The sequence below is a fragment of the Erythranthe guttata genome, chromosome 8 (genome assembly GCF_056151865.1).
Source record: "Erythranthe guttata isolate IM_541 chromosome 8, IM_541, whole genome shotgun sequence".
NCBI lineage: Eukaryota > Viridiplantae > Streptophyta > Magnoliopsida > Lamiales > Phrymaceae > Erythranthe > Erythranthe guttata.
Window position 1 is genome coordinate 11687633 of NC_142540.1, and position 17297 is coordinate 11704929.

The window sequence follows — 17297 nt, forward strand, 5'->3', positions numbered from 1 at the left end:
CCCGATGACCTACCCGGGCTACCGCCCGATCGCGAAATCGAATTCGAAATTCATCTTATTCCGGGAACAGAACCAATCTCAAAAGCTCCGTACCGCATGGCTCCTGTGGAACTCAAAGAATTGAAAAATCAAGTTCAAGAGTTACTTGATAAGGGTTACATCCGCCCCAGTCACTCTCCATGGGGAGCCCCGGTACTATTCGTTAAGAAGAAAGACGGATCTTTCCGCCTTTGCATCGACTATCGAGAGCTAAATAAGGTGACCATAAAGAATAAATATCCTCTACCCCGCATCGACGATCTCTTTGACCAACTCCAAGGGTCATCCGTCTTCTCCAAAATCGACCTTCGGTCAGGATACCACCAGCTTAAGATCAAAGACACCGATATTCCAAAGACTGCCTTCCGAACACCATACGGCCATTATGAATTCATAGTAATGCCGTTTGGGTTAACCAACGCACCAGCCGCTTTCATGGACCTTATGAATCGAGTTTTTCATCAGTACCTCGACAAGTTTGTCATCGTCTTTATCGATGATATTCTTATATACTCCAAGACCCAAGAAGAACATGCCTCTCAATTACGAATAGTACTCCAAACACTCCGAGATCATCAGCTCTACGTCAAGTTCAGTAAATGTGAATTTTGGCTATCCCGAGTCACTTTCCTTGGCCACATCATCTCTGCCGAAGGACTTTCTGTCGACCCCGGCAAAATAGAAGCAATCTCAACTTGGCCTACTCCAAAGAACGTAAGGGAAATACGAAATTTCCTTGGTTTAGCCGGATACTATCGCAAATTCGTTCAAGATTTTTCAAAAATCGCATCGCCCCTCACTCAACTCACGAAGAAAGGAGTCACTTATCGATGGACCCCAGACCGCGAGGCTAGTTTCCAAGAACTAAAGAAGCGTTTGACCACCGCTCCAATTCTTTCACTACCAGGAGGATCCGGAGGATTTGTGATTTATAGCGACGCATCCAAACTTGGACTAGGTGCCGTACTTATGCAAAACGGAAAAGTGATAGCTTACGCGTCCCGACAGCTCAAGGAATACGAGAAGAATTACCCAACTCACGATCTGGAGCTCGCAGCAGTAGTCTTTGCACTTAAAATCTGGCGTCACGACCTATACGGCGATAAGTGCACCGTTTACACCGACCACAAAAGCCTGAAGTATTTCTTCACGCAGAAGGAACTAAACATGAGGCAGCGAAGATGGCTCGATCTGGTTAAAGACTATGACTGCGAATTCTTATACCACCCCGGGAAGGCGAATGTCGTGGCTGATGCACTTAGTCGGAAGTCAATGAACGCCCTAGTGGTTGAATCAAATTTCCGAGATCACGTAAGGACAACTCAAGTTCAGGACCCCCAACTTCAGAAAATTCGCACAAATCTCGAAGCAAACCCTAATTTCCGAATTTCCAAAGACGGATTGCTCCTATTCCAAAACCGCACTTGCATTCCCGACGATGCCGAAATTAAACGACTCATATTAGCCGAGGCACATCAGACCACATATACATGCCATCCCGGATCAACCAAAATGTACCAAGACTTGAAGAAACTATATTGGTGGTCGAGAATGAAGAATGATGTAGCTCGATTCGTTGCCCAATGCCTCACCTGCCAACAAATCAAGACTGAACACCAACGACCCGGAGGATTACTTCAACCAAACCTAATTCCCGAATGGAAGTGGGAAGTGATAACGATGGACTTTGTTCAAGGATTCCCCAGGACCCAGCGCGGATCCGACTCTATTTGGGTAATCATCGACCGGCTAACCAAATCGGCCCATTTTCTTCCAATCCGCAAGACGTTTAGCCTAGATAAACTCGCCGAACTCTATATGCGAGAAATCGTCCGACTCCATGGAATTCCGACAGCTATTATTTCGGATCGAGACCCACGATTCACCTCAAGATTCTGGAAAAGTTTGCAAGGAACTCTTGGAACCAAATTATCGTTCAGTACTGCCTTTCATCCCCAGACCGATGGCCAGTCGGAACGTACGATCAAAACCCTAGAGGATCTACTTCGAGCCTGTATACTCGACTTTGGAGGCAACTAGGAATCTCGACTACCGTTGATCGAATTCGCGTATAATAATAGCTTCCAATCATCAATCGGAATGGCGCCATACGAAGCACTTTAAGGACGCAAGTGCAGATCTCCCCTTTACTGGGATGAAGTTGGAGAGAGAAAACTTCTCGGACCCGACTTAGTTCAACAAACGGTGAATCTAGTTCGAGACATCCGAGAGAATATGCGAGTCGCCCAAAACCGACAACGAAGCTACGCTAATAATAGGAGGCGAGATTTGGAATTCGAAGTCGGAAGTTTAGTATTCCTAAAAGTAGCCCCTTTTAAAGGAATTTTGCGATTCAGAAACCGAGGCAAACTATCTCCGCGATATATCGGACCAATCGAAATACTCGAAAGAATAGGCAGTCGCGCTTACCGTCTAGCACTTCCACCTAACCTATCCCGAATCCATAACGTATTCCACGTCTCCATGCTTCGTAAATACATTCCCAGCCCCGAACACGTTCTCAAGGCCGAACCTATTGAGCTGAACCCAAACCTTTCATACGAAGAAAGACCCCTCCGAATTCTCGACTCCAAAACCAAGACACTCCGAAACCGCGAGATTCACCTAGTTAAAGAGCAGTGGCACAACCACACACCCGAAGAAGCTACATGGGAACGCGAATCAGAAATGAGAAGTCTCTATCCCGAATTATTCGGGACAGGTAACAAATTTTGGGGACAAAATTTTTAAAGGGGGGAAGATTGTAACACCCCACGTGTTCAAAACACGATAATAAAACCTCTAGTCACGTAAATGCTAGATTTTTCAAATAATAGGGCTATACGTGAATTATTGATATCCGAATTATTAGATATCAAATTTATTTCGTGACCTTATTTGCCTATGTGTTTCGGTAATTATGCATGCATATTAGGAATTATCATAATATATAATATATATATGAATATATGTATGTGTGTGCCGTGTATGTGTGTGTGTGCAATTAGGGGTGGATTATTAAATAATTAGAAATTAAATAAATGATTATCCTAAGCCTAGCCTAACCCCTATTAACCCAATCCTACACTCCATCTCTAGCATGCTTAATTAGAAGGTCAAGAGTCCTTCTCTCCCCCTCATTTCGGCTGCACCTAAACCCCTCTCCTTCTTCATTGTTCTTTCCTCCTTCAAACCACCGAAACCACCATTGATAGCAGCTCCACCAAAGCTCGAACCACCCCCAAATCAGCAAGATACTTCTCAAACCAACAATGAGAATTCCCTATCTCACCATTGCCCTTGAATTCTCCAAGAACACTATAAATACATGGTGCCCCTTCACTAATGAGAACACTTCTCACCTTGAAATCTACACCGTGTCCTTCCACATTAAGGTAGCTTGGCTGAATCTTCAAGCTTGAAGAAGGTAAGAAGCTGCCATTCAAAGTTCTTCCACCTCTTCTTTCTTCTTCGTTCTTTTCCCCCTCTAACTTTCGGTTTTTCTTTGAAGGCTCCCAAGAACCTTCCCTTTTTTTCATCTAGCCTTTTTTCCTTTCTGTTTTTAAGGTAAGGAATCGAAATCCTTGCTGCAAATGGAGGTATCAAGTATTAAGGATAAAATTTCGAAATTAATTAAAAGACACCCCTAATTCTTGTTTGTGTTGATTCTTGCATTTATTTGTTTCTTTTTGTTAGTTCTTATGATTTATGTTATTGCATGTATGATCAGAGGTCTTAGATGGTAGATTTGAGTTGATTACCTTCAAAGAATTTTCAGTTATTTCGAAAGTTGTGTAGAAATTTAAATTGGGAAAAGTTTTGGGGTTGCATGTGTAAATCGGCATATTTTCGGGCCAGATCTGCAATTTGTGAGGAGTCAGTCTCATATAAGTTTTCAAAAATAATTTTTAGCATTTATAGAACTGAAATTCCAGATTTAGAAAAAAATTTAAGAAAAAAAATAATTTGTGAACTCCTAGTGGCCTTGCATGTATGGATCTAAAAGTTTTGGGGTGGAAAATGGAATTTTCAAAGTTGTTGCATAAATTAAAATTTTAACTTCGTTTTCTGCATATTTTGAATAAAGATTTTGGATTTTGGGGATTTTTCATGAAAAGTGGATTTTGAAATTATAGTGTTGTTGCATGTGTAATTTGAAAGAGTTTTGGGGTAAATCTGTAATTTTCGAAAAATTGGGTTCAATTAGAATTCCAGGTCTGTTTTCCAGCATTTAGTAAAAAGAAAATATTCAGTTTTAAAGGGGTTTTACTAGAAAATGGAATTTGTGAATTTCTAGAGGTCTTGCATGTATAGATCTAGAGAATCTAGGGTGAGTTATGTAATTTCTGGAAATTCGGCATCAAATCATTCTAACTGAGTTTTCTGCATTAATTTGAATTTCAGTTAAGTTAAGGGTTGATTTTGTGAAAGTATGAATTTTTGAACTTTAGATCATATTGCATGTGTGAGTTTTAAACTTTAGAGGGCAGAACTGTAAATTTCAGAAGTTCAGGGGTGTTGTGCTGAATAACCGAAACCTCCTAGACTAGCATGTTTTCCCTTAAATCCTAGAATCAATTAGCAATAAGATTAGTTTTGAATGTTTTGAGTATTATTTGGGTAAGTATGCTTTAATGTGCTTTTCGATAAAAGCCAAGTTTATGTGAAACATGTGTTTAATGGTCACTTGATTGATATTTGTGATGTTTTGTGGCTTTTATATTTCTTATGGGTTATTGTGGAATATTTATACCTTTATGTACTCAATCGAGATTCTAAGTACTTCAGCCGTGCCATTTGTGTAATTAAATAAAATAAATTGGGGAATTAATGAAATACTTAGACAAGATGAGAAAGGATACGGGGGGCCGGTATTCCAACCATAGATACTACAGTTGGGTGGTTTGATTACACCAAAACGGGCTCAGAATAATTTTCTCGTGTTCTAAGTAAAGAAGTTGATTTCTCATCGGATCCGATAAAAAGAAGAATTCTTATGTTTCTGTAGTTAATGAATTATATGTACTATGAATGTAAATTATGTTAATTGTTGTGGTGCTTGTGCTATTATTATATAGTATATGTAGTATGACTATATTTTAAATTTGTGGTATCTTTCGATAACCTTACTGAGCTTTGTTAGCTCATATAGATATTCTCCGTTTGCAGGTACTAGTACTACTCACTCCACCGGATTGGACTAGTCGACGTTTCGAGAGGCCGATTCCGGGTTTTTGGTTCGTATGGAGGATCTACTTATAATGCTTGTAGTGCTATCTTTCGTGTACATTGTCCTTAGGACAATTACTATTTCTATAGTAGCTCATGTGTATTATTATCCGTGGTAAAGGAGACTACGTTCTCCGAATGTGGGCCCCTTTTTGTTAAAATATGGTCCATTTATTAATATGTAGTTTTAGTTATGGACTTTAACCTTTTTCTATGTTTTATGCAGGTGGCACCACTTAAAAGTCTATATTACGTAATCATTGGGTAATTAGACGTATACTCCACCATTCCACTAAATCATCCCGCCGAAACATCTTCCGAAGCCGACTCCGTCTTTAAATTCTAAGTCCCAAAGAAAATAATAATAAGGCATAATCGGTTCACTAAACCCCTTGGAGTCTACCCACATACCCAATTACTTAATTAATACCTTTAAAGCTTCCGTGCATGGCAAACCCTCTCGGTTTGCTATACGAATACTAGGGGGTGTCACAGAACGCGTGCAATGTGCCCTCTTTTTACTTCACAACGAAGCTCGGAACTGGTGGAAGGGAGCTAAGGAAGGTATCGAACTTGAGAACTTATCATGGGAGGCGTTCAAGGTCCAATTCTTCGAGAAAAACTTTTCCAAGGACGTCCGGGCCAACAAACTCACGTAATTCCTGGAACTCCGCCAAGGGGACCTTTCCATGACCGAATACGTTCGATTATTCGAACGAGGATGCCTGTATGCCCCATTTATCGCCAAGGACGTCGAAGAAAAGAAAAACCACTTCACAAGGGGACTACAACCCGAAATCCGAAGGGATATCCGCATGTCCGATGCCACCACCTTTCGCCAGATGGTGGACAAAGCACTAACGGCTGCCCAAGATGAGAATGAGATTCAACAAGGGAAACGGCCCCAACCACCCACACCACAACCTTGGAAGAAAGCCCACTTTGGGAATCACAAATTCAAAGGGAAGAAGGTCCAAAATTCAAACCCTAAACCAGTAGCGCCAACGACCAAGCCAACTTGCTCGAACTGCGGAAAGGCACACTTTGGGATCTACGTAAAAGACATCGAGTTATGTTTTCGATGCAGAAAGCCCGGCCATAAAGCGAGAGACTGCCCCAACGCTCAAACTCGAGTCCCCGGCCGCGCTTTTGCCATGACCCGGGAACAAGTACGTCAAGATCCGACGATGATCGCAGATACCGTTCTTATTCTTGGGGAACCCATGTATGCTTTGATTGATTCTGGTTCTACACATTCCTTTATTTCCACCAATGTGTGTGTACGTCTTGGCCTGATACCGACTCAAGTAAGCCACGAATATCGCATTTCTATGCCCTCGGGCGAAGAAATGATCACTGACAAAGTGGTGAAGGATTGTCCTATTCAAATTCAATCCCAACCCATGAGGTTCGATCTCATCGTCCTAACAATTGAGAACTTTGATCTCATAATGGGAATGGATTGGCTGACCAAGTTCAAGGCCCAAATCAATTGCGCCCTAAAGACCGTAAGCTTTTCTCTCCCTGATTACACCCTCTTAGAGTTTCGAAGCGACACCAAGACCCTAATTCCCATAATATCCGCAATCAAAGCCACCAAACTCATCAACAAAGGACATATCGGCTATCTAGTCGACCTTCTAGAAACTAGCTCAAGGCCTCAACCGGTGATGTCTGAACTTCCCGTGGTTCAAGAATTTTCCGACGTCTTCCCCGACGATTTACCCGGGCTACCGCCTGATCGCGAAATTGAGTTCGAAATTCATCTTATTCCGGGAACAGAACCAATCTCAAAGGCTCCGTACCGTATGGCTCCCGTGGAACTCAAAGAATTGAAGAATCAAGTCCAAGAATTACTCGATAAAGGTTACATCCGCCTCAGTCACTCCCCATGGGGAGCCTCGGTACTATTCGTTAAGAAGAAAGACGGATCCTTCCGCCTTTTCATCGACTATCGAGAGCTGAATAAGGTGACCATAAAGAATAAATATCCTCTACCACGCATCGACGATCTCTTTGACCAACTCCAAGGGTCATCCGTCTTCTCCGAAATCGACCTTCGGTCAGGTTACCACCAGCTTAAGGTCAAAGCGACTGATATTCCTAAAACGGCTTTCTGAACACGATACGGCCACTACGAATTCGTAGTAATGCCATTTGGATTGACCAACGCCCCCGCCGCTTTTATGGACCTTATGAACCAAGTTTTTCATCAGTACCTAGACAAATTTGTCATCGTCTTTATCGCTGATATTCTTATATACTCCAAAGACCAAGAAGAACATACATTCCAGTTACGAACGGTACTTCAAACACTCAGAGAGCATCAACTTTACGCCAAGTTCAGTAAATGTGAATTTTGGCTATCCAGAGTAACTTTCCTTGGCCACATCATCTCCGCCGAAGGACTCTCCGTCGACCCCGGCAAAATAGAAGCAATCTCAACCTGGCCCACTCCAAAGACTGCAAGGGAGATAAGAAGTTTCCTTGGCTTAGCCGGATATTATCGCAAATTCGTTCAAGATTTTTCGAAGATCGCATCACCCCTCACTCAACTCACGAAGAAAGGAGTCAATTACCAATGGACCCCAGACCGCGAGGCTAGTTTCCAAGAACTCAAGAAACGTTTGACCACCGCTCCGATTCTTTCACTACCAGATGGATCCGGAGAGTTTTTGATTTATAGCGACGCCTCCAAACTCGGACTAGGTGCTGTACTTATGCAAAACGGAAAAGAGATAGCCTACGCGTCCCGCCAGCTCAAGGAATACGAGAAGAACTACCCAACTCACGATCTAGAACTCGCAGCAGTAGTCTTTGCGCTTAAAATCTGGCGTCACTACCTCTACGGCGACAAGTGCACCGTTTACACCGATCACAAAAGCCTGAAGTATTTCTTCACGCAGAAGGAATTAAACATGAGGCAGCGAAGATGGCTCGATCTGGTTAAAGATTATGACTGCGAATTTCTATACCACCCCGGAAAGGCGAATGTTGTGGCAGATGCCCTTAGTCGGAAGTCTATAAATGCTCTAGTGATTAAACCGGATCTTCGAAACCGCGTGAGAACAGCTCAAGATCAAGACCTCCAACTTCGGAAAATTCGCACAAATCTCGAATCAAACCCAAATTTCCGAATTTCCAAAGACGGAATTCTCCTGTTCCAAAACCGCACTTGCATTCCCGACGATGCATAAATTAAACGACTCATCTTAGCCGAAGCACATCAGACCATATACACCTGTCACCCCGGATCAACCAAAATGTACCAAGACTTGAAGAAACTATATGGTTGGCCTGGAATGAAGAAAGATATAGCTCGATTCGTTGCCCAATGCCTCACTTGCCAACAGATCAAGGCGGAACACCAACGACCCGGAGGATTACTACAATCAAATCAAATTCCCGAATGGAAATGGGAAGTGATAACAATGGACTTTGTTCAAGGGTTTCCAAAGACCCAACGCGGATCCGACTCAATTTGGGTGATCGTCGACCGGCTAACTAAATCGGCCCATTTTCTTCCAATCCGCATGACGTTTAGCTTAGATAAACTCGCAGAACTCTATATACGGGAAATCATTCGACTCCATGGAATTCCAATTTCTATCATCTCGGATCGAGACCCGCGATTCACTTCTAAATTCGAACTTGAACATGGTCAAAATTGGATTCCAAAAGCGTTCATGAAAATACGTACTACAGTTCGAGGACATGAATGTGCATCAAGAAACGTGCACAAATACACTCACTACAAAGATACGCTCATAAGTAAGTGTACAAAAGCATGAAAAAAAGTACTCACCCTGATGTGCATTCGCAAAAAGGATCCTGAAAACGCAAACTACAATCCTAGGACATTAATACTAATCAACAAACATGCACAAGCAGACTCGCTCAAATGGACATGCATAAAGGTACATGTTAAAAAACATGCGCAAAAAAGCATTGGCAACAACGTTCTTAAAAACACGAACTACAATACTAAGACTTTAATACGCATCAACAAACAACAACAAAAACAGTAGATAAAAAGATAGAGTGGAGTGTAGAAATAAAACTCTACGTTTATGTTTACATGATTTTTTTTTCGGATTATTTTATATTTCTCTTTGAATTGGTGGATATGGTATGTTATAGGTAAAAATTGAAAATTAGGTGTCTAGGAAGCAAAAATGATCATAGAGTAAGAAAAGAGTTGCAATAGGGAAAATAAAATAAAATTAGAAAAGAGAATCCCTCAACATCTTTGGTAGTGTATGTCCACGAAGTCGAGCATAACGTTCCCATCCGGACTCCAAATCATTTGGTTCCGGCGGTATAAGAAATTTATTTCAGCTGGCTACAATTCCTGTCTAACGGCAAAAATCCAATTTCGGACTCGAACATGGTAAAAATTGGATTCGAAAAGCGATCATGAAAATAGGTACTACAGTTCGAGGACATGAATGCGCATCAAGAAACGTGCAAAAAAAGACTCGCTAGAAAGATACGCACATAAGTAAGTGTACAAAAGCATTCACAAAAGTACTCACGCAAAAGTGCATTCGCAAAAAGAATCATGAAAACAAAAACTAAAATCCTAGGACATTAATACAAATCAACAAACATGCACAAGCACACTCGCTCAAATGGACATGCACAAACGTACATGTAAAAAAAGATGCACAAAAGTGCATTCGCAACAACGTTCTTAAAAACACGAACTACAATACTAAGACTTTAATACGCATCAACAAACAACAACAAAAACAGTAGATAAAAAACATAGAGTGGAGTGTAGAAATAAAACTCTACGTTTACGTTTACGTGGATTTTTTTTCGGATAAATTTATATTTCTGTTTGAATTTGTGGATTTGGTATCTTATAGGTACAAATCGAAAATTAGGTGTCCAGGAAGCAAAATTGATCAATGGGTAAGAAAAGAGTTGCAATTAGGAAAATAAAATCAACTTAGAATAGAGAATCCGTCAACATCTTTGGTAGTGTACGTCCAGGAAGTCGAGCATAACTTTCTTATCCGGAATCCAAAGCGACTGGTTCCAACAGCATTAGAAAGCTATTTCAGCTGGCTACAATTCCTGTCCAACAGCAAAAATCTAAATTCAGACTCCCACATTGTCAAAATTGGATTCCAAAAGCGTTCATGGAAATACGTACTACGGTTCGTGGACAAGAATGTGCATCAAGAAATGTGCACAAAAACACTCGCTACAAAGGTACGCACATAAGTAAGAGTACAAAAGCATGAACAAAAGTACTTACGCAAATGTGCATTCGCAAAAAGGATCATGAAAACGCAAACTACAATACTAGGACATTAATACAAATCAACAAACATGCACAAGCACACTCGCTCAAATGGACATGCACAAACGTACACGTAAAAAAACATGCGGAAAAGTGCATTCGCAAAAACGTTCTTAAAAACACGAGCTAAAACACTAAGACTTTAATATGCATTAACAAACAACAGCAAAAACACAAGATAAAAAAGATACAATGGAGTGTAGAAATAAAACTCTACGTTTACGTTTTCTTGGATTTTTTTTCGGATTAATTTGTATTTCTGTTTGAATTGGTGGATTTGGTATCTTATAGGTACAAATCGAAAATTTGGTGTCTATGAAGCAAAAATGATCAAAGAGTAAGAAAAGAGTTGCAATAGGGAAAATAAAATCAAATTAGAAGAGAGAATCCCTCAACATCTTTGGTAGTGTACGTCCACGAAGTCGAGCATAACTTTCTCATCCGGACTCTAAATCAACTGGTTCCGTCGGCATTAGAAAGCTATTTCAGCTGGCTACAATTCCTGTCTAACGGCAAAAATCCATATTCGGACTCGAACATGGTCAAATTGGATTCGAAAAGCGATCATGAAAATACCTACTATAGTTCATGGACATGAATGCGCATCAATAAACGTGCACAAAAACACTCGCTAGAAAGATACGGACATAAGTAAGTGTACAAAAGCATGCACAAAAGTACTCACGCAAAAGTGCATTCGCAAAAAGGATCATGAAAACAAAAACTAAAATCCTAGGACATTAATACAAATCATCAAACATATACAAGCACACTCGCTTAAATGGACATGCACAAACGTACATGTAAAAATACATGCGCAAAAGTGCATTGGCAACAACGTTCTTAAAAACACTAACTACAATACTAAGAATTCAATATGCATCAACAAACCACAACAAAAACAGTAGATAAAAACGATAGAGTGCACGTCCACGAAGTCGAGCATAACTTTCTCATCCGGACTCCAAATCAACTGGTTCTGGCACCATTATAAAGCTTTTCAGCTGGCTACAATTCCTGTCCAACGGCAAAAATCTAAATTCAAACTCCCACATGGTCAAAATTGGATTGCAAAAGCGTTCATGGAAATACGTACTACGGTTCGTGGACAAGAATGCGCATCAAGAAACGTGCATAAAAACACTCGCTACAAAGATACGCACATAAGTAAGAGTACCAAAGCATACACAAAAGTACTCACGCCAATGTGCATTCACAAAAAGGATCATGAAAACGCAAACTACAATCCTAGGACATTAATACAAATCAACAAACATGCACAAGCACACTCGCTCAAATGGATATGCACAAACGTACATGTAAAAAAACATGTGAAAAAGTGCATTCGCAAAAACGTTCTTAAAAACACGAACTGCAATACTAAGACTTTAATATGCATTAACAAACAACAACAAAAACACTAGATAAAAAAGATACAATGGAGTGTAGAAATAAAACTCTACGTTTACGTTTGCGTGGATTTTTTTTCGGATTAATTTGTCTTTCTGTTTGAATTGGTGGATTTGGTATCTTATAGGTACAAATCGAAAATTTGGTGTCTAGGAAGCAAAAATGATCAAAGAGTAAGAAAAGAGTTGCAATAGGGAAAATAAAATCAAATTAGAAGAGAGAATCCCTCAACATCTTTGGTAGTGTACGTCCACGAAGTCGAGCATAACTTTCTCATCCAGACTCCAAATCAACTGGTTCCGGCGGCTTTAGAAAGCTATTTCAGCTGGCTACAATTTCTGTCTATCAGCAAAAATCCAAATTCGGACTCGAACATGGTCAAAATTGGATTCCAAAAGCGATAATGAAAATACGTACTACAGTTCGAGGACATGAATGCGCATCAAGAAACGTGCACAAAAACACTCACTAGAAAAATACGCACATAAGAAAGTGTACAAAAGCATGCACAAAAGTACTCACGCAAATGTGCATTCGCAAAAAGGATCATGAAAACAAAAACTAAAATCCTAGGACATTAATACAAATCGACAAACATATACATGCACACTCGCTCAAATGGACATGCACAAACGTACATGTAAAAATACATGCGCAAAAGTGCATTGGCAACAACGTTCTTAAAAACACTAACTTCAATACGCATCAACAAACAACAACAAAAACAGTAGATACAAAAGATAGAGTGCACGTCCACGAAGTCGAGCATAACTTTCTCATCCAGACTCCAAAATCAACTGGTTCCGGCGGCATTAGAAAGCTATTTCAGCTGGCTACAATTCCTGTCTAACGGCAAAAATCTAAATTCGGACTCCCACATGGTCAAAATCAGATTCCAAAAGCGTTCATGGAGATACGTACTACGGTTCGAGGACAAGAATGTGCATCAAGAAACGTGCACAAAAACACTCGCTCAAATGGACATGCACAAACGTACATGTAAAAAAACATGCGGAAAAGTGCATTCGCAACAACGTTCTTAAAAACACAAACTACAATATTAAGACTTTAATACGCATTAACAAACAACAGGAAAAACAATAGATAAAAAAAATACAATGGAGTGTAGAAATAAAACTCTACGTTTACGTTTACGTGGATTTTTTTTCGGATTAAGTTGTATTTCTGTTTGAATTGGTGGATATGGTATCTTATAGGTACAAATCGAAAATTAGGTGTCTAGGAAGCAAAAATGATCATAGAGTAAGAAAAGAGTTGCAATAGGGAAAATAAAATCAAATTAGAAGAGAGAATCCCTCAACATTTTTGGTAGTGTACGTCCACGAAGTCGAGCATAACTTTCTCATCCGGACTCCAAATCAACTGGTTCCGGCGGCATTAGAAAGCTATTTCAGCTGGCTACAATTCCTGTCTAATGCCAAAAATCCAAATTCGGACTCGAACATGGTCAAAATTGAATTCCAAAAGCCTTCATGAAAATACGTACAACAGTTCGAGGACATGAATGCGCATCAAGAAACGTGCACAAAAACACTCGCTACAAAGATACGCACATAAGTAAGAGTACAAAAGCATGCACAAAAGTACTCACGCAAATGTGCATTTTCAAAAAGGATCATGAAAACGCAAACTACAATCCTAGGACATTAATACAAATCAACAAACATGCACAAGCACACTCGCTCAAATGGACATGCACAAACGTACAGGTAAAAAAACATGCGGAAAAGTGCATTCGCAACAACGTTCTTAAAAACACGAACTATAAATGCAAGAAGTGATAGTAGAAGGAGACATGAAAAAATCTGATATCGAAAAACGATCAAATTGCCTTCTTCGTTTTTGGGGAATAATGTGTATGTTTTTTTTTTACATTGTTTTTGGAAACCATTTTGTGAAGAAAACTAATAAATTTTTGTTTATCCCAACAAAAACGTCACTGAAGTGTATGGTGCAAGTCCAGAAGAAGGTTTAAGGTTTTGTTTTTGTTTGATTGAGTTTTTTTTTTTTTTTTGTGATTTTTTTTTTAATGTTGGGAGCTTAACAATGTTAAGACATTTTAATTTATTTTGTGTTTTAGTCTTGCTTGATAATTATAATTAAATTGATAATTTGTGTATATTGGTTTATGAAATATGCCGTGCTTAAATACATATGTACGGATATTATATTAAAATATAATAGTATACTTATGCATATTATTAAAATATAGTAATATATTTCTACATTACCAAATTTTGCCAAATCTTATTTTAGATGTATTTAATAAATAAAAAAAATCATATTTATTACTTGAAATTTTGCTATAAGAATTTAGGAAATATATTATTCGTGTAAAATGAGATTCTTTTAAAATCAACACATACCATTTTTTGGGGATTTATTTATGATATATATACACACACACAATAAATTAAAATGAAAAATTTATAAATATTTATTGCCAAAATTTTTAATACAAAAATTTATAAAAAATATTAGTCAACATTCATAGAAACGAGATTCATTTAAAATCAATACATACAAATTCTTTTCCGGTAGATAAATATTATATTGCTCGATGCCTTATTGCCATCTTTCCGTTTTTTATTTATAATAATTTGACTTTTTGCTTTTATCTATATGATAAGTAAAACTAAGATACACAATCAAAGTTAGAAAAGAAAATGTAGATAGGTAATAAATTAATATTATATATAAAACCAATAATTTAAAAAAAAAAAAAAAAGTAGATAAGTAAATGTAGTATTAATTATTTTCCCATATTTTTATATTTAAATTAATATAGATAAATATGGAAATTATATCAATTTAAATTTATGCAGTATTACTAATGTTTACGAATTATATCATCCGATTGTGTACTATTCCATTAATCAATCATTTAAATTCCATTAATATAATTTTATAATTTTACATTAATGTATTTTATTAATGCATTAGAATTCGATTTTAAATAAACGTATTAATAATATATTATGAAATTTATAATTTTATTATTAAAATACAAAATAAAAAGGAAAAAAGACAAAAAACCAAAAAAACGTGTGTATGCTTTATGTAATTTAAAATTTTCTAAAATTAGAATACGCATTTTATGATATGGAATTTGATTCCTTACCTATTTAAGGTGATTAGATTTAATTAATATCGTTAGTTTAATGAAAATATTCAATAACCATAAATATTGTTTAATATTTTAAAACCAATTCCTAATCAATATAAATCAAATCATACGAATTTAATTGATTTGATTTCTTACCTTTTTTTTTTTTTTTCCACCTATAATCATGTCATTTGAAATTTGAATTCTAAATTTTTCCTAATTACTATATAATTATCAAAACTATATAAACCCTCATCTATTTATTTCACCGTACACTATTCTTCTTCACCCATTTCATTCCAGTTGTTTTTGTTTTTCGTTTTTTTTTTTTTTTTTTTTTTTTTGTAATTTATTTTCAATTGATTTCATGCACTTATCGTATTATAATTTAATTTAGATGGTTTAAATTCGTTTAATATTTTTAGTTAACTGAAGATCTATGCTAATATTTTTTCTTTATGTATTTTTTGCAGATGTTGTTTACGAATCCAACTTATGTCACGTGTGCTACATTGTTACCGTTTGCATATAATTTTTGTAATTTCATTTATTTATTTTTTATTCAGTAACATTTCTCATGAATATATTTGTATGTAAAAGTTTGTATTTAGTTTTTCATTTAATTGTATATATTTATCATTATCCAAAAATTGATTATTGTTTTGTCAGATAGAAATGAGAGAAATTGACACTGAATCATGTATTGTATGTAATGTTCTAAGAATCGTCCGAGGCGGCCGATTAATCGGTCTCCGAGGCAGAGGCGGTCCAAAACCTTTATAATTTTAGTTTAAATGTTTGAAAATTCGGTTTTTTGCCTGTTAGGCGGTTTTAGGCGATTTGAGGCAGTCGGAGGCGGTCAAACCTTTAAGGCGGGTCAAACTTCGGTGTCAAAAATCGCTGTTTTTTTTTTTTTTTTTTTTTTTTATAATTCAAAATAAAATTTGGAATTTTAATAAAGAAATATGAGTTTATGCTTTATTTTGATTATGTTAACTATTTTTGTTAAAGAACTAATGATGTATGAGAGAAATGTATGTAATTTTTAAAAAATGCCTTTTTATTTATAGTTTATAAGGGTATTTATATATTATGATCTTATTACTATTAAATTTTTATTATGTTATTAGGATATATATATGATGGAGATATAACTATGTTTAAATATCTTTTTATCTATATTTTGAGTATTTATAAATAACAACTACAAATATATTATATTAAATTTTAAAAATCGAATTATTTTCGATTTATCACCTCCACACCGATTAATCGTGAGTCGGTCCCTGACCGCCTCTGACCCGATTACCGTTTTTACAACCTTGATTGTATGTGGAAACGTGAAAATCAAAGATTTCTTATTTTTCTTTTGTTTGGAAATGAGGATTGGACAATATTGTTGTATGTACAAGTTTCACCACAATTGACATGTATCATCTTTTGAAAGTTTTTTTTTTTTTTTTGTAAATAGTAAAGACAAATAATTTGTGTACTTTTGCTTCATTAGTGCAAATTTGGAGTTTTATTTAATTTTCTTATAGTCTGCATATTTTACATTCATTATAATTTTCTATTTTATGTTTCAATCTTAATTTTTCTGAATAAATTACTACCTTAACACTATAATAACAAAATCTTAAATAAATAAGTGTAATATTTTAATAAAGTATAACTATTATTGCAACTCGAATTAAATACTTCTTGGTCATGAGGTATTTCATGAAAAAATTGAACAAATAAATATTTTTAGTAAAATATACATAGTTTTATACAATCCGTAATTTTTTATTCCATTTTTTTAATCCTTACAAAATTTTGTCAAATTTTCATAATATTTCAAATGTATATAATTTAATAGCATTCCAAGTTTTCAAATATATTAATTTGTTAAACAATACAAATTTAAATTTGTTTTTTTCTAGTTAATTTGTTATGGATTAAATATGAACTATTAGACTATTGTTTGTTTTCAAATGTTACTTAAATCAAATTTTATGTAATCATTTAATTATATTTGTAACCTCTGAAAAAAAAGTAGTTGCAATATGTATATTAATTATTTAACTATTTACGATAAGGTCATACAATCATGGTTGACTATGAATATTGCGCCCCTATTTTGTTTGTTGTTCAAATTTCCAACTTATATTTAAAATTGCCTCAACTTTCAAGTAAATACAA

At 36.6% G+C, this 17297-nt stretch overlaps 1 protein-coding gene across 1 annotated transcript; it reads left to right on the top strand.

Moving 5' to 3' along the window:
* Positions 1 to 2274: 2274 nt before the first annotated feature.
* On the top strand, positions 2275 to 2790 carry LOC148768516 (uncharacterized). Its single transcript, XM_088821238.1, has one exon. It carries the CDS (start codon positions 2275 to 2277, stop codon positions 2788 to 2790), a length of 516 nt encoding a protein of 171 aa, XP_088677364.1.
* Positions 2791 to 17297: the final 14507 nt, after the last annotated feature.

Excerpts from the sequence above, each read along its gene's own strand:
- LOC148768516 (XM_088821238.1), top strand. The coding sequence starts at position 2,275 with ATGCGAGTCGCCCAAAACCGACAACGAAGCTACGCTAATAATAGGAGG.